The sequence below is a fragment of the Scyliorhinus canicula genome, chromosome 24 (genome assembly GCF_902713615.1).
Source record: "Scyliorhinus canicula chromosome 24, sScyCan1.1, whole genome shotgun sequence".
Classification (NCBI taxonomy): domain Eukaryota; kingdom Metazoa; phylum Chordata; class Chondrichthyes; order Carcharhiniformes; family Scyliorhinidae; genus Scyliorhinus; species Scyliorhinus canicula.
This window is the reverse complement of record NC_052169.1, coordinates 4,104,348-4,122,444: the sequence shown is the minus strand read 5'-3', so window position 1 is coordinate 4,122,444 and position 18,097 is coordinate 4,104,348. Positions and strand designations below refer to the sequence as shown.

The window sequence follows — 18,097 nt, the reverse complement described above, 5'->3', positions numbered from 1 at the left end:
ACATGCAATAAAATACTTCCTCAAGTGTAGTCACTGTCGTAGTGTAGGAATACGGCAGCCATTTGTACACAGCAAGCTCACACTCACAGCGATGTGATTGTGGGGTAAATATTGAGCAGGGCACTGGGGAGAACCCGACTGCTCTTCAAATTAGTGTAATAGGATTGTTCACATCCACCTGAGCAGGCAGACACCCCTTTTAAACCTTTCAGCTGAAAGACGGCACCCCTGATGCTCAGTAATGCCCATAAACAAAGCGGGGGGGGGGGGGGGGGGGGAAGTATAATAATCATCCTTATTTGCGGACAATTTGTTACTATATATCATCGATCCACTCTCCCAACGTGGGCAAGATAATAGAGTTGCTCAGGAAATTTAGCTCTTTTATGGGGTACAAGCTGAATCTGGGCAAGAGGGAATATTTTCCGGTGAACCTCACCCGGGAGGGGAGCTGATCGAGGGAGGCCAAGACTAGCTTCTGGTATCTGGGAATGCAGGTAGCCCATGATTGGGTGTCGCTCCATAAACTTTAATTTTCCAGTCAGGTGGATGGGGTGAAGGCCGATTTGAGAAGGTGGGATCCGCTCCCTCTGATCTTAGCGGGAAGGGTACAGATTAATATTCTCCCAAGGGAATCTCCCAGTCTTTCTTCCCAGGGCTTCCTTTTGCAGGGTTAGTAAATTGATTGGTGCTTTTGTTTGGGCTGATAAGACTCCTCGCGTTCGTAGTATACTTTTGTAATGCGATAGGCAGTCGGGGGGGGGGGGGGGGGGGGGGGGGTGGGGTGGTTAACGCTATCTAATCTGTTATGTTACTACTGGCCGGAAAATATTAAGATGCGGGGGTGTTTTAAGGTTCCAGACTCTATGTGGAGTCAGATGGAGGAGGTTTCGTTCATAAGGTTGAGTCTGAGGACCTGGGTTACTGCCCCACTCCCGTTTTCCCTTAGATTCTCTTCGAGCCCAGTGGTGAGAGCCACTTTGAAGATCTGGAATAAGTTTAGGCAGCATTTTAAACTGGGTTCCATGCCTCTGCTGGCTCCGATCTGCAGGAAGGTTTGTGCCGTCTGGCTTAGATTCATCGTTTAGGACATGGTAGAGGGAGGGGTTGGAGAAGTTTAGGAACGTGTTTCTCGAGGGTAGGTTCGCCAGCCTGGACAAGTTGCTGGAGAAGTTTCAGTTCCTGAGAGGGAATGTTTCAGTACTTTCAGGTGCTTGATCTTTTTACGAAAGGAACTTCCCCTTCATTTCCCTTGGTACAATCGCCTTTGCTTATGGACAGGGCCCTGTCCTTGTCTGAATCAGAGGAGGGTAAGATTTTGGATGTCCATGGGCGATAGAGCAGGCATCGTGGGAGGAAGTAGGGTGAGCTGGGTTTGGTCTTTGAGGGAGAAGTGTGGGGTGAGGCTCTTCACAGGGTCAACTTCACCTCATGTGCGAGGTTAAGCCTGATCCAGTTCAAGGTGGTGCACAGGGGGCACCTGAGTATAGTGCGGATGAGTGGGTTCGTCCAGGGGTGGAGAATAGGTGTGAGCGGTGCTCTAGGGGGTTGATAATCACGTGAAAGTTTTGGTCTTGCCCCAAGTTTGTCCGTTTCTGGTGTCCTTTTTTGATGCAATGTCAGGGGCTTTGGGTGTTCAGCTGGAGCTGTGGCCATTGGTGGCCATTTGTGGAGTTTCGGACTCACCGGCGCTGCAGACGGGGACGAGGGCAGATGTCTTCGCCTCGCCATTAGCCCGGAGGCAGTGCTGCTTGAGTGGAGGTCCCCGGTGCCGCCTAAGGCCTCGGCTTAGTTGGGGGAACTGATGGAATTTTTGCTCCTTGAGAATAAGTAAACCATGAAGGGTTCTACTCGAGGTGGCAGCCCATCCATCACCCGTTTCAGGGAACTGATGACCGTTAGCTATGATGGGGTTGTACATTTATATATTTTTTTTTTATAAATTTAGATTACCCAATTATTTTTTCCAATTAAGGGGCAATTTAACGTGGCCAATCCACCTACTCTGCACATTTTTGTGTTGTGGGGGCGAAACCCACGCAGACACGGGGAGAATGCGCAAACTCCACACGGACAGTGACCCAGAGCCGGGATCGAACCTGGGACCTCAGCGCCGTGAGGCGGTTGTGCTAACCACTAGGCCACCGTGCTGCCCCTTACATTTATATTTTTTATTAAGGTTCTGTTTTCTCTATTGGCGGGGGGGGGGGGGGGGGGGGCGGGGAGGTTACTTTTGGTATAGTAGGGGGTTGGGATTTGTATTATTTTCTTTTGTTATAATGAAAATCTTGTTTGAATAAAAAAAGTTTATCATCAAGTATTGCCTATAAACTTGTGCATCAAATGTGAGTTACCAGTTGAGCTATGGCTGGCATCTTGGCAATTGTCAGTGTCTAACGTTGTTTGACATGGTGTCTATATATAGCTAATAACCTGGAGCAATTAGTGGCTTCTCCTGCTAGGATGTTGGCCTCATTGTGGGCCTGTCCGTCAGCTTACCTTGTTGCAATCTGATGTCAAAAGAAGCTAGGGTTCGTGGCTTCTGGTGACGAGGATGTGCTGAACAGTCGCCCATAAGGTGGCCCTACTCCAGAACACAATAAAGTAGGCACTTCTGGAGGAATTTAGCCTGAAAATTCACACTCATTTTACCCCACAAACAAGAAATGGAGAGGAAAGGTGCAGTATGCCAGCGAATGGGAGCTCAAGAGGCTGCAAAGAATGTAGAAGTGGGGGAAAGGTCAGGAACAGCGAGTAAGTCGGCGGACCCATGCGGCGAGGGGTCCCCGGCCACTCCCGGGAGAGAGACCGGCGACCCGGACAACGGACTCCTCCCCCCCCCCTGCCTCCCCCCCCCCCCGGAGATGGACGATATTCCTGACTAAGGAATTTATGGCAATGACGGAGCGATTTCATTAGCGATTCAGGTGACGGAAGCCCTGGTGGCCATGCAGACGCCGATCGATGGAGAATAGGGGAGCAGCTGGAAACTCGGGGGAAGGCGATCCAAGAACTTGAAAAGGCGTCGACGGACCAGAGCGACAGGACCTTTGCTGTGGAGGCTGAAATAAAAAGGTTGGTGGCGACCCAGGGGAGCCTGAAGGGGAAAGTCGAGGATCAGGAGAACCGGTCTCAGCGACAAAACATCCAAATTGTGGGCCTGTCAGAGGGTCCGAGGGCAGGAACCCAACAAACAATGTGACCTCGATGCTGGGCAACTTAATCCGGAATGACAGCTTCCCCCAAACGCTGCAGATCGACAGGGCACACAGGTTACTCCGACCGATGTCCAAGGCCGGGGAACAGCCAAGGGCGATAATTATTTTTTTCAACAAACAATTTTATTGAGGTATTGTAAACAGTTACAGACATCAACAGAAAGAAAGCAAAAAAAGGCAAGAATGTGCAAACATCGACGTACATTCAATACTTCAATCGTACCATACTGCACAAGCCCATTCCTCTCCCATCGGCACTACCCACCAATTTATCCCTCCTACTCTACTCTAACCTCCCCCCCCACCCCCTCCCCTGCTGACGCTCACTCTCCCGCAAAGAAGTCAATAAATGGTTGCCACCTTCGGGCGAACCCCTGTACAGATCCCCTCAAGGCGAACTTTTCCATCCCCAGAAAACTCAACATGTCCGCAAGCCACAACTCAGTCTTCGGGGGCTTTGAGTCCCTCCATGCCAATAATATTCGTCGCCGGGCTATCAGGGAAGCAAAGGCCAAAACATCGGCCTCTTTCTCACCCTGGACTCCTGGGTCTTCCGAAACCCCAGAAATTGCCACCCCTGGACCCATCGCCACCTTTGTTTTTAGCACCCAGGACATGATCCCCGCGAATCCCTCCCAGTACCCCCTAAGCATCAGACATGTCCAAAACATGTGAACATGGTTTGCTGGTCCTCCTGCGCACCTAGCGCATTTATCCTCTACCCCAAAGAATTTGCTCATCCGAACCACCGTCATGTGGGCCCAGTGAACGACCTTAAATTGAATCAGCCCGAGCCTGGCACATGTTGCGGTCGAATTCACCCTACTCAGGGCTTCTGCCCACAGCCCGTCCTCCATTTCCCGCCAAGCTCCTCCTCCCATTTGAGTTTCAGTTCCTCTGTCTGGGACCCTTCCCCCTTCAAGAGCACCGTATAAATATCAGAGACTCTCCCCTCCCCTTCTTCCCCTATTCTATTCTGTCTTGGATCCCCATTGGTGGGAGGCGTGGGAAGGATGGGACCTGTTTACGGACAAAGTCCCGCAACTGTAGGTACCTGAAATCGTTTCCCCTTACCAACCCAAATTTCTCCTCCAAGCTCCTCAAACTCGCAAAGCTCCCCTCCAGGACCATATCGCCCCCCTCCCCGCCGCCATGTTCAAAAACCCCCATCCATACTCCCGGGGAAAAACCAATGGTTGTCGCAGATTGGCGCCCAGACAGACGGCCCCACCTCCCCTACATGCCCCCTCCACTGGCCCCATATCCGCAGGGTTGCCACTACTACCGGGCTGGTGGGAGTACCTGGCCGGCGGCAGCAGTAGAGGAGCCGTGACCGGGGCTGCCAAGCTGGAGCCCCTGCACGAAGCCGCCTCCACCCGCTCCCAGATAGACCCCGTACCCACCATCCACTTCCTTATCATAGCGATGTTAGCCGCCCAGTAATAGTTAATCAGACTCGGCAATGCCAGCCCTCCCTCGCTGCGGCTCCTCTCCAGCATCGCCTTCTTCACCCGCGGGGATTTTCCCGCCCAGACAAAGCTCATGATCATCTTGTTAACCCTTTTGAAGAAGGACTCTGGGATAAAGACCAGGAGGCACTGAAAAATGAACAGGAATCTAGGGAGAATTGTCATCTTTACAGTCCGCACCCTCCCTGCCAGCGACAGCGGGAGTGCATACCATCTCCGAAACTCTCCCTTCATTTGCTCCACCACCCTGGCCAAATTTAACTTGTGCAGCCTGCCCCAGTCTCGCGCCACCTGGATCCCCAAGTACCGGAAATTTTCCTCAACCAGCCTAAATGGTAGCCCTCTCAGTCTGTTCTCCTGGCCCCTTGCCTGCACCACAAACATTTCACACTTGGTCATATTTAGTTTGTATCCTGAGAACTGGCCGAACTTCCTCAATGTTTCCAGTATACTTCCCATCCTGGCCAATGGGTCCGACACGTACAGGAGCAGGTCGTCCGCATAAAGAGGGACCCTATGTTCCACCCTGCCCCTAACCAGCCCTGTCTGGTCCCGCGGTATAGTCTAAAATACTCTGACACTTCTTTGTTTGTCCTGACGCTGGCCTTTGGGGCCTGCTATAATAACTTGATCCTATTCACCAGTCCCTCCCCGAACCCAAACCGTCCGAGCACCTCCCATAGATAGCCCCACTCCACCCGGTCGAAGGCCTTCTCGGCATCCAATGCCACCACTACCTCCACCTCCCTGCCCGTCGGGGGCATCATTATCACATAAAGTAATCTTCTCAAGTTGGCCGACAACTGCCTACCTTTCATGAACCCAGTTTGGTCATCCCCAATCACCTCCGGTACGCAGTCCTCAATTCTAATTGCCAGGACCTTTGCCAGGAGCTTGGCATCTACATTGATCAGGGAGATTGGCCTGTAGGACCCGCACGCTTCCGGGTCCTTACCCCGCTTCAATATCAGTGATATAGTGGCCTGCGACATCAGCGGCGGCAGGGTCCCTCTGTCCCTTGCCTCATTAAAATCCCTCGCCAAGACCGGGCCCACTAACTCAGAAAACTTCCTATGAAACTCTACTGGGTATCCATCCGGCCCCAGGGCTTTCCCCGACTGCGTGGCCTTTAGGCCCCCCCAATACCTCCTCCACTCTAATCGGGGCCCCCAGCTCATCCACTCGCCCCCCACCTACTGTTGGGAATGTTAACCCGTCCAGAAACCTTTTCATCTCCTCCGGTTCTTCTGGAGGCTCCGAAGTGTACAGCTTGCTATAGAAGTCCCGGGATATCTTATTCATCCCTTTGTGCCCCTCCCCATCCATCACTCTACTTATTTCCCTGGCCGCCTTCCTCTTCCTGAGTTGCTGCGCTAACAATCTACTGGCCTTTTCCCCATGCTCGTACACCACCCCCCTCGCCTTCCTAAGCTGTTCCACGGCCCTACTCGTGGATAGCGCCCCCAGTTCTGCCTGTAGTCTCTGCCTCTCCCTGAGTAGATCCTCCCCCGGGGACTCCGCGTGTTCCTCGTCTATCCGATACATTTCCCTAACCAATCTGTCCATCTCTGCCCTGTCCGCCTTGGCCCTGTGGGCCCCAATTGAGATCAACTCTCCCCGCACTACTGCCTTTAGTGCCTCCCACAGGGTCGCCGCTGAGGCCTCCCCCGTATCATTCACCTGCAGATAATTTTGCATATACCTCCGAAGCCTCTCACAGATCCCTTCCTCCGATAGCAGTCCCACGTCTAGCCTCCATTGTGGGCGTTGGTGATTCGTCCCTCCGACCTGCAGGTCTACCAGTGCGGGGCATGGTCCGAGATAGTGATTGCCGAGTATTCCGTGTTCTTTACCTCCCCTATACAGTCCCTGCTTAGAACAAAGAAGTCTATCCTAGAATATACTTTATGGACGTGCGAGTAAAACGAGTAGCCCCTTCCTGTCGGCTGTCTGGCTCTCCAGGGGTCCACTGCCCCCATTTGCTCCATAAACCCTTTCAGCTCCCTTGCCATTGCTGGGAGTCTACCCGTTCTGGGACATGACCGATCCAGCGCCGGACAAGGACCATGTTAAAGTCCCCCCTCGTTATTAGCCTGCGGGAGTCCAGGTCCGGGATCTTCCCCAGCATTCTTTTAATAAAGTCCACGTCATCCCAGTTTTGGGGCATATATATTCACCAGCACCACTCTTCTCCCGTCCAGTCTTACCCCTTACCATCAGGTATCTGCCCCCCCTGTCTGCGGCTATGCCCTCCGCCTCAAATTGCACCCGCTTGTTGATCATAATTGCCACCCCCCTGGACTTTGAGTCCAAGTCCGAGTGGAAGACCTGGCTAATCCAGCCCTTCCTTAGCCTAGTCTGGTCAGACACTTTCAGATGTGTCTCCTGCAACATAATTACGTCCGCCCTCAGAGCCCGCAAGTGAGCGAACACCCGTGCCCTCTTAACCGGCCCATTCAGTCCCCTGACGTTCCAGGTGATCAGCCTGGTTGGGGGGCACAACCCCCCCACACCGGTCAGCCATAGCCTTTCTCGGGCCGGCCCCCGGCCCGTGCGTCGCGCCATTCTTAGCCCGCCTCTTGGCTGCCTCCACCCTCGACCTCCTTCCCACTGCCTACTTCAAATATCCCTCCCACGTCAGCAGAACAACCCCCCCCCCCCTTCCCCTCCTAGCAACATCCCCCGATAACCCCACCCCTGCCATCCACTGGCTGTATTCTCCCCCCCCCCCCCACCTGACTCCCTTGACTAGCCAATCTGCTAGCCCGGTGACTCATTACTCCGGCGCCCCCCTGTCTCATTCCCATTGTTTCCCCGACCTCCTCCCCACTCCCCGGCTCCCCATCCCCCTCTCCAACCCGCTGGAGCAAACTCACTGGCACAGGAAGGCCTGCACATCAGTAAAACAAAAACCCCCCAACCCACGTCCTTAACCCCCCTCGCTGACCGGCCACCCTTAGTTACAATACCTCCAGTGCCCTCAGCGAGTCCAACCCAAAAGTAAAAATCCGCACAAAAAGGAAAAACAGAAAAAAGAGGAAGAGAACAAAAACAAAAGAAAAAAACAGTCACCAAAAACAAAGGAAAGAGTCCCAAATGTCCCGCTTGGCACCTTTAACCCCGCAAACCGTTGAACAGCGGTCCAGGCACATTCGGCGTCCCTTCATACGGTAGTTCTCGGGTCCTAATTCGCGCCCGTGGGACCTCTTTTCGGGACCAGCCCCTGATCCCTCGCAAAGTCCATCGCTTCTTCGGGCTCGGAGAAGTAGTGGTGTTGACCCTGATGCGTGACCCAAAGATGGGCCGGGAACAGCAGACCAAACTTCACGTGCTTCTTGAACAGCACCTCTTTGACTTGTTTAAAGGCTGCTCGCCGCCGAGCCACCTCCTGTCTTAGGTCCTGGTAAATACGGAGAACACTGTTCTTCCACGTGCTGCTCCTGGCGCTCTTCGCCCACTGCAGCACCCGCTCCTTGTCCACGAACCTGTGGAACCTGATCACCATCGGACGGGGCGGGGGGGGGGGGGGGGGGGGCCTGGCCGCCCCTGCCTTGCCTACACTCTGTATGCCCCCTCCAGCTCCGGCGGTCGCGGCAAGGCTTCAGCCCCCATCAGCTGCATCAACAGGCCTGCCACAAACGCTGCAGCATCAGCTCCCTCCGCCCCCTCCGGGACGCCGACCATCCTCAAGATTGTTCCTGCGGACTCTATTCTCCAGCTCCTCCACTCTGTCCAGCAGTCTTCTTTGCCGCTCCTTCAGCCCGTCAAATTCTAGCGCCGCAATCGTCTGCGCATCCGCCTGCTCCTCCACCGCCTCTCCCAGCTCCTTAACTTTTACATCTTGAGCATCCAGCCTCTGATTCAGCTGATCCACTGCCTTCTGAAGTGGGTCCAAGTTGTCCTGCTTCAGCAACTCAAAACTGTTTTTCATCTCCTGGAGCATGTTATCCAGCGCCTGCTGGATTGCTGAATCCGAGGTCCGTGTGTCCGCCATCTTAGGTTCCAGGTCAGCTTCCTCTGCTCCTTGCCTCTGTCCCTTGCTCTCTCTCTTCCTCTGCTTCCTGGACTCCCGCGATTCCATAGATTGCAGCCCGCTCTGCAGCACTTTTGCGGCCGCCTTTTTGCCGCTCCGTGGTCCCGCTATCGCGGGGAATCAGCCCCTAAAGCCCCGCCGGAGTGAGAGCCCACCGAATGTGCGGCTCACTCGAACATCGCCGCCACCGGAAGACGCCAAGGGCGATAATTGCCAAACTACACAGATACCAGGATTGGGAGAGGATCCTGTGGTGGGCACGGCAGCAAAGGCGAGCAGTTGGCAAGGACACAGAATATGGGTGTACCAAGACATTAGGGCAGTCGTGGCAAAGTGCAGGGCCAAGTTCACGAGAAATTGGCCCTGTACAAAAATGGAATAAAACTTGGGATGCTGTTCCCAGCCAGGGGCAGCGGAGATCAGGAGAGGGTGAAGAGGAGACCGAGGGAACAGCTATTGATCAGGCATAGGGAGGGGGTAAGATCAGTCTCAGGATGGTGGGGGGGGGGGGGGGGGGGGAGGCACCACACTAGCGGGAAAAGCTAGCGCAGGAAGCATGAAAGCAGGCGGGGGTCGCATGCACCTCCCGGTGGGGAGGGAGTGTCTGGCATGGGGGGACCACGGGGGCAGAAAAGGGACATGTAAGGGGGGAAATAGGGAGGGGGACATGGGGGAGGGGGTGGAGGGTAGGAAGGGGGACCACAAGGGGAGAAGGAAGGGAAAGGTTTTCGATTGGCTTCGCAGGTACGGTACGGTTTGAAGGACACTAGGGCTCCATGGTATTTTCAAATGAATTCCGCGCCCACCTCCCCATCCCTGTTGCAAAGGTGCTCACTCTCTGCTCAGCAAGTGGTGCCTCTCGGCAGCACCTCACCCGTTCATGTATGAGCTCATTTAGTAAGTGCCCACAAGTAAGCTACTTAACCGAGAATGGCATCGCAGTTGAACCCAATCCTGTGCTTACCAAAATATTCATTCTTCCAGCAAGGGGGAATTGTATAAAGACCTTTCACCAGCACCGTGAGGCCCCGAATTGAGATTAGCCACCTCAGTGCAGGCCAGGAATTGAAGATGAATAAACGAAAAATATCATGGATGCTGGAAATCTGAAATAAAAACAGAAAACCCCGGATAAACCCGGCAGGTCTGGCAGCGTCTGTGGAGAGCGAAACCAGAGTTAACGTTTCAGATCAAATTGATCCTTCTCCAGTTGTCCGGCAGAAGAATCAATTTGACCTGAAACGTTAACTGTTTCTCTGCACAGGCCCTGCCAGAGCCGCCGGGGTTTATCCAGCGGTTTCTGTTTTCATTTATCGAACATTAGTAGCTGTGATTGATTAGTCAGCCCAGCAGAGGAGCCCCGATCACGCTCCTCTGAACATCCATCAGCACACGCAAAACCTGACTGAGTGCCGTCCGTGCTGGGTAGACAGTGTATCTGCTCAGCTGACGAGACAGAAGAGATCTGAACAGATATTTTAAACATGAGGAGACATATGAATGCACAGTCATTTTATGGTTTGGGCTGTTGCAGGATTCAAATTCAAAATGAGAGAATGTCACGCTTCATTTGTACAGTAAAGGTGCTTTTAATAATTTATTTCAAGTTTTGATGTGCAAACTATTCTCACAGGTAATTTTTAAAAAAAGGAAATTTACTTGAACAAAACAGTTACAACATTATCAGGCTGATAGAAATTCCCAAATTCCTGGGAACCGTAATATAACAACAGATAAGGGTCCCTTTAATCTATACAGGGTGCTGCTGTGCTATTCGTCCTACACACTTCTAAGAATGGTTGGCAATTAAGAACCTCAGTATTGTGGCCATAGAGAGTAATTATTGCAGCACAGCTTACCAAGGGACGAGAAAATCACACCATATCAGCAATCTCTAATCCCAGTTTACTCAGTGTTTTGGACAATTCCCTGACGCTTGTTTATCTGGATCATTTGACTTTTGTGTCTGAGGTGTTGGGGCTACGCGAATGCGGATTAATATCCGCCTCCTGTGACGAAAACAGATACGCCCAGGTGAGCTGCAGCAAAGGCCAAGGACCAAACAGATACGCCCAGGTGAGCTGCAGCAAAGGCCAAGGACCAAACAGATACGCCCAGGTGAGCTGCAGCAAAGGCCAAGAATCAAACAGAGTTATTTGCAAATTCTGCTGTTTGCAGAAACTTTTTTAAACAAACCTAAATGAAATGGTAAAAACACCAACTTTATGGTTTTGAGTAAAAACGGAAGACCGATAGAAAATAAGGGGCCAGATTTTCGATGCAGAGTCAGGAATCCAGCACGTGGATGAATTCTGAGCCCCAACCCCAGGCCCTGTTGCTCTTGCGACACTATTTCTAAATGGCTTAATTGGCAAGGTGGTGAGTTTGGTGCCCAATTAGTGGCACTGAGCTCCTCCAGGTGGTGAGGGCTGCTGGCAGCAAAGGCAGGTGGCCATGTTGGGAGCAGCCTGCCTGCCTTGCCAATGAGAGAAGGTAGCTCGAGGTGGGACACATCCACGGGTGAGATAGGTAGGAGCAGCATTTTGGTGCTGGATGGTCCACAGATGTTGGCGTAATGGTAACGTCTCTGGAGTGGTAATCCAGAGGTCCAGACTATTTCTCCGGGGCCATGGGTTCAAATCCCAACACAGCAGCTGGTGGGAATTAAATTCAATTAATAAATCTGGAATTGAAAGCAATGATGAGCATGAAAATATCACCGATTGCTGTAAAATCCCATCTGGTTCACTGGTGTCCTTTAGGGAAGGAAATCATCCGTCCTTACCTGGTCTGGCCTATACGTGACTCCAGACCCCACAGCAATGTGGCTGACTTAGAAATGGCCAAGCAAGCCCCCTGTTCAAAAGGCAATTAGAGATGAGCCACAAATGGTGGGTTTAGTCAACAGCAACGTCCACATTACAGGAAAGAATGTTTTGAAAATTTAAACTAACGTAAAGCAATTTACCAGGGCCCCGTGATTAAACCAACGTTCACAAACGTGCGCCAGACTGCAGGGAATCGATGGGAAAATGGTGGGTTTAAAACAGTGTTTTAAACCTGAGTAAGGGGTTCGCAGGCAGAGCTAGTTACGGTAAACTGGGAAGGGCAGGTGGGACAGTAGCGATGCAGTGGCAGGTTAAGGAGATATTTGTTAACTCGCAGCAAAGATTTACCCTAGTGAAAAAGACTCTGAAAAAGATGCATTTTCTGTGGCTATATAAATAAGTTAAGGACAGACTCAAATTGAAAGAAGCACTGGACAAATCTGCAAAGGTTAGTGTAGGTCAGAAAATTCGTCACATTTTGAGAACCAACAAAGAATGACTAGAAAATAATAAAGAGGCAGAAATTAGGGTCTGAGAGAAAGCTAGCTATTAACACAAAAACAGATAGTAGGAGTTTCTAGAAGTATTTAAAAAGGAAATTTAAAAAGGAAAAAAATTAACTTAAGTTAGTCCTGAGAGTGGGGAATTGATAATAGAAAACTGAGAAGTGGCAGATGAAAACTGAGAAGTGGCCTGAAAAGTGTGAGGTTGTCCATTTTGGAAGGACAAATATGAATGCGGAATACAGGGTTAACGGTAGGGTTCTTGGCAATGTCGAGGAGCAGAGAGATCTTGGGGTCTATGTTCATAGATCTTTGAAAGTTGCCACTCAAGTGGATAGAGTTGTGAAGAAGGCCTATGGTGTGCTAGCTTTCATTAGCAGAGGGATTGAATTTTAGAGCCGTGAGGTGATGTTGCAGCTGTACAAAACCTTGGTCAGGCCACATTTGGAGTACTGTGTGCAGTTCTGGTTGCTTCATTTTAAGAAGGATGTGGAAGCTTTGGAAAAGGTGCAAAGGAGATTTACCACGATGTTGCCTGAAATGGATAGTAGGTCTTACGAGGAAAGGTCGAGGGTGCTCGACCTTTTCTCATTAGAACGGAGAAGGATGAGGGGCGACTTGATAGAGGTTTATAAGATGATCAGGGGAATAGATAGAGTAGACAGTCAGATACTTTTTTCCCGGGTGGAACAAACCCTTACAAGGGGACATAAATTTAAGGTGAATGGTGGAAGATATAGGGGGGATGTCAGAGGTAGGTTTGTTACCCAGAGAGTAGTGGGGGCATGGAATGCACTGCCTGTGGAAGTAGTTGAGTCGGGACCTTCAAGCGGCTATTGGATAGGTACATGGATTACGGTAGAATGATGGGGTGTAGATTAATTTGTTTTAATCTAGGACAAAAGTTCGGCACAACATGGTGGGCCGAAGGGTCTGTTCTGTGCTGTATTTTTCTATGTTCTTTGTTCTAAAACAAGAAAATGGTGTTGAACATGTATTTTGTGTCTGCTTTCCACTGTAGAAGACTTAGGAAACTTTCCAAAGATACTTGAAAATCAAAAGACGAACGGGAAGGAGGAACATTTAAAAAATCTTGAGCGACAAGGTGCTGGAAAGACTATGAGACTTGAAATCTGACAAGTCCCCAGGACCAGATGGCCGGCACCTTAGGGTCTCAAAAATAAAGTGGCTGCAGAGATAGAAGCTTTGATCATAATCTTCCAATATTCCTGAAATTCTGGAGGGGTCCCCATGGCTTGGAAAATAGCTAATGTAACACTTTTATTCCAGAAAGGAGGGAGCCTACTGAGGGATATAGAGATGTTGAGTGAGTGGGTAAAACTTTGGCAGGAAGAGTATAGCGGGGAAAATATGAACTTGTCCACTTTAGCAGGAGAAATAGAAAAGCAGTACAGTATTTAAACTACAGAACTCGGTGGTACAGAGGGATCTGTGTATCCCGGTACATGACAAAAAGTTAGTGTGCAGATGGAGCAAGTAGTTAGGATGGCAAACTGCATGTTGGCATTTATTGCAAGCGTGGAATATAAAAGTAAGGACGTTTTACTGCAGCTGTACTGGGCTTTGTTGAGACCACATCTGGAGTACCATGCAGTTTTTGTCTCCTTGTTTGAAAAATAAATAATTTTGTTAGAAAACGGTTCAGAGAAAGTTAATTTGACTGATTCCTGGGATGAAAGGCTTATCTTACGAAGAAAGGTTGGACATGCTGGACCTGTACCCATTGGAGTTCTGGAGAATGAGGGGCGATTTTATTGAAACATTTAGGTTCCTGAGGGGACTTGAAAGGGGCTGGTTTAGCTCACTCGGCTAAATCGCTGGCTTTTAAAGCAGACCAAGCAGGCCAGCAGCACGGTTCGATTCCCGTACCAACCTCCTCGGACAGGCACCGGAATGTGGCGACTAGGGGATTTTCACAGTAATTTCATTGAAGCCTACTCGTGACAATAAGCGATTTTAATTTCATTTCATAAGGTGATGACCAGGAGGATGTGTCCCCTTGTGATGGAGACTAAACTGGGGGGGGGGAGGGAACAGTTGAAGAATAAGCGGCCTCCCTTTTAATTTGAAGATGAGAATTGTTTTTCTCTCAGGCGGTCATTAGTGTGTGAAATTCTCTTCCCCAGAAAGCAGTGGGGGATAGGTCAATGAATTTATTCATGGCCGAGTTAGGTAGGTTTTTGATGGACCTGGGTTGTGGAGGGCAGAAAGGTGGAGTTGAGACACAGTCAGTTCAGCTGTGATCATATTGAACAGCAGAGTGGAGTCAGAGTGCCAAATGGCCTATTGCTGCTCCTGGTTCCATGTTCCTAGGTGACACAACAACAACTCTACTTAGGTAGCGCCGCTACTAATGGGTGGGATTTTCCAGCCCAGCGGACAGTGGGCACCATCGCGAGTGGAAGGGTAAATTTGGAGAGCAACCAAAAGACTTTTGGCTACTCTCCAAATGCTCCCTTCCGCCCACGACGATGCCCTTTGCCAGTAAAGTGCCACCCAAATGCCTGCTGGCGCTTCACAGGTGTATTATAAAGCAAGCAGAGGAAAAGGTTGGATCATCAGCATATATAGGAACAGGAGAAGATTAATCAGCCCCTGAGATTTTCCACCATTCAGTTAGTTACTGGGAGCAGGAACTGCCTTGCATCTGGTACCTCACACCAAGTCTAAAGCAGATTTGATGGATGTGTACCTCAGATAACTGGAGTACTAGTCTTGGTGGATTCATGTTGGGGTCAATTTGAGCAACTACAGAGATCAGCCAACTTAACACAGGCAAGAACTAAGCTGCAAAGTTTTAGCTTTTCAATAGTTTTCCTGTCACGGTGATGACAATGAAACCTCAGGGACACAGAAAAGCACAAGCAGCTGGTTCCCTTGCTACAGCCCTGCAAGGGTTTTAGCTACCATGGGAGGGACGCGGTTAAGTGTCACTAAAAAGGCAACCCATAACAAGAGGAAGAAATACTTTAGTCCAACGTTAAAAAAAACATATCATTTTCATTTATTTGGCTTAATTTGTTCAATGTTTAGAAAAGAGTTTGTGGACATTCCTCAATCTATAGTAAAAAAATGTTCATCCCCCTGTGTATGTATCGCACAATGGTACTTGTTTGGTACTTGTTCAGACAGAGTGCAGTATTCTCCGATACACTGCTGCCACCATAAATGCGTTTGTCTCTCTTCTTGGTTCATGCTCATATCCCCTTTACTTTTCCCCCACCTCATCCAACCCTGAGCAGAAGGAATTATAAAAGGCACAAACTTCACCAGGTAGTGACAAAGTTCTCCGGCTTGAAGATGTGGAAAGGCAATCCAGCAATCCGCTCCTCGAGATTAGTTCAGCCGTCTAACAAGGAAGAATTGGTGAAATTTGTTACTGCCTGCTCTGCTGAACGCACCGACTCTAACTGGGGTACAATTCCATGGACACAAACCACAATTCTGCCATACCCTGAGAATCCTTTGTTGCCTAATTGTCCTTGCCCATCCCTCAGAAACCCACACATGGTTATAAAAATATTTTGCGTTTCTACCATAATCGTCTATGATCTCCTATTCTTTCACTATTCCCAACAATTCTTTGTTCTGTTGCGCTTAACAATTAACTTGGAAAATCAGTTTTAGTTACATTTTACTTGAGCAATCATTTGACAGCTTCTTCCCGTCTTTGAGCAATATCTTTTATGGCAGCATGGTAGCATAGTGGTTAGCCCAGTTGCTTCACAGCGTCAGGGACCCAGGTTTCGATTCCCGGATTGGGTCACTGTCTGTGCAGAGACTGCACGTTCTCCCCATGTCTGCGTGGGTTTCTTCCGGGTGCTCCGGTTTCCTCCCACAGTCCAAAGATGTGCAGGTTAGGTGGATTGGTCATGATAAATTGCCCTTATTGATCAAAACAAAAGTGAGGTGGGGTTACTGGGTTATGGGGATAGGGTGGCGGCGTGAGTTTGGGTGCTCCTTGCAACAGCCGGTGCAGACTTGATGGGCCGAATGGCCTCCTTCTGCACTGTAAATTCGATGATTCTATGATTCTTAAAAAAATGTTCCATTTAAAAATCCTGTATCAGTTTAATTTCCACCCAGTAGGGTTAACCAATGTACCAACTTAAAAGTTTCTGCTATTTTCATTAAGCTGGCCCCTTCTGCAATTTGGAATTGATTGTAAGTTTCCAGTATCTAGGGTTATACTAAACTGTTTACCAGGGCCTTGGTAAGGCCGCACTCAAGAGTATTGTGTGCAATTTTTGTCTCCTTACCCACAGTAAGATATACTTGCCTTAGAGGGAGTGGAATGACGTTTCACCAGACCAATTCTTGGGATCATGGATTGTCCAATGAGGAAAGATTAAATCGATTGGGCCTTCATTCTCTGGTTTAGAAGAATGAGAGGTAATCTCATTCAAACATACAACATGGTAAATGGAGGACAGATGTTTCCCCTGGCTGGGAGGTGGGGGTGGCTAGACGCAGGGGACACAATCTCAGAATAAGGGTCATTTAGGACAAAGATTAGGAGGAATTTCTTCACTCAGAAGGTGGTGAATCTTTGAAATTCCCTAGCCCAGACAGCTGTGGAGGCTCAGCCAGTGAGTATGTTCAAGCCTGCGATCGAGAGGTTTCTACACATTAAAACATCAAGGGATATGGGATAATGCAGCAAAACGGCGTTTAATTGGAAAATCAGCTATGGTCTCATTGAAAAGGGGAGTGGCTCAAAGGGTTGAATGACCCATTTCTGCTCCTATTTTTTTGAATACAATGTGGTCACTATTGCTCATGTGTTCCCCGACAAGAAAGTCTAACGCCAGATTAGGCTCATTATTAAACACTAGACACATTAAAGCCAAATTAGGTTAAAAGCAGAGGGACATCCCACAACGACTGCCATTTTTAAACCAAAAAGGTTTGTAAACCGGCAATAGTCTCATTGAAGAATTTTAGATTTACCTGTTGACATTGGACTGGAATAAGCTCAGTATGTTTGCGCGTCTTGTTAAATGAGCTCGCTGGTTGATGGGAGCCCGGGCTGACACCACGGTCAGCCCATGACTTGCCGGGTTGATTACATTCATCTTCATTTTCCACACATTGGAGGCACTGCTTGTGCTGCTCGCTCGTGTTGTGTTCACTGGGATGATGTGGCTGTTTCCAGGGTCTGGTGGCATGCCGTTGCTTTGGGTGCCTTTTGTCTCTGTCAGAGAGCTTTCTGTGCAGAAACACATTGCAGTCAATGGATTCCGTTCTCACCCTCCCCGCCCATCAACCCGACCCGTCTGACCCTAGCTCCGGTGATACGCTGGCTGCCCTTCAGTGAAACAATACTGATACGTTTTTACATTACTTTTATTTCTAACAAAGACAGAACAGTAACGTAGACAGAATTGGTGTTCTCCAAAAGTATGTCATTTTCTCCTCACTGATGTTGATAACATTGGAGAAGGATGCATTTCAGAACCGAGGATACCTTACTGTAAAGATAGGAACATATACATAAATAAGCTAGGTGGATAATATTGAGTTTAAAATTATTAAGATTGAAACACATGGATTTTATCACAGCAGCAGCTAGTGTAAGAACAGGAGGTTGCTGCAACATTGCTCGCTCAGAGGTAAGCAGCCAGGCATAAAGTTTAGAAAAACGCAAGGAGGGTTATTACTAGTTATAGTCAAACGCCACCACTCCCTGGAGGGTCTCCTTCCTCATCCTGCACGCAGGTCGGGGGTTTTATACTAGAGGGGCTACTCCTGTTAAGGGGAAGCCCCATCTCATTACCAGGGAAGTCCATATTTCCCGGAGGGCATGGGAAACCTGATAGTTCCTATCCCGTGACCTCCGCTGGGGTTGTAGCAAATATAAATGGCAATATCTTACTATGAGGGCCGAGTTCAAAGGTTGTTTCCAAAATGGTATGGCCTCAGGGAATGCAATGATGGGAAGTTAAAGGATGATGTGAAAGCCATGAGGCCTTATTCCTCTTTGGCAATCGGTTCAAGTAATAGAGGGGGGGGGTCATAAAACACC

General features: G+C 49.5%; 1 protein-coding gene across 7 annotated transcripts in view; it reads right to left on the bottom strand.

The window, feature by feature from the left end:
• Window positions 1–13,953: 13,953 nt before the first annotated feature.
• Window positions 13,954–18,097, bottom strand: part of LOC119956830 (tubulin polyglutamylase TTLL13-like) — a 61,609-nt gene continuing 57,465 nt past the window's right edge. For 3 of the 7 annotated variants that reach the window (XM_038784300.1, XM_038784307.1, XM_038784306.1), the window contains 2 exons: window positions 17,023–17,281; window positions 13,955–15,421 (listed from right to left, as the gene is read on the bottom strand). In XM_038784300.1, coding sequence (XP_038640228.1) covers window positions 15,409–15,421; window positions 17,023–17,281 — 272 coding nt within the window. In that variant the 3' untranslated portion in view covers window positions 13,955–15,408. Of the gene's footprint in view, window positions 15,422–17,022; window positions 17,282–17,400; window positions 17,544–18,097 lie in introns of those variants that run through there. The other 4 variants (XM_038784305.1, XM_038784301.1, XM_038784302.1 and 1 more) reach the window with 3 other exon arrangements.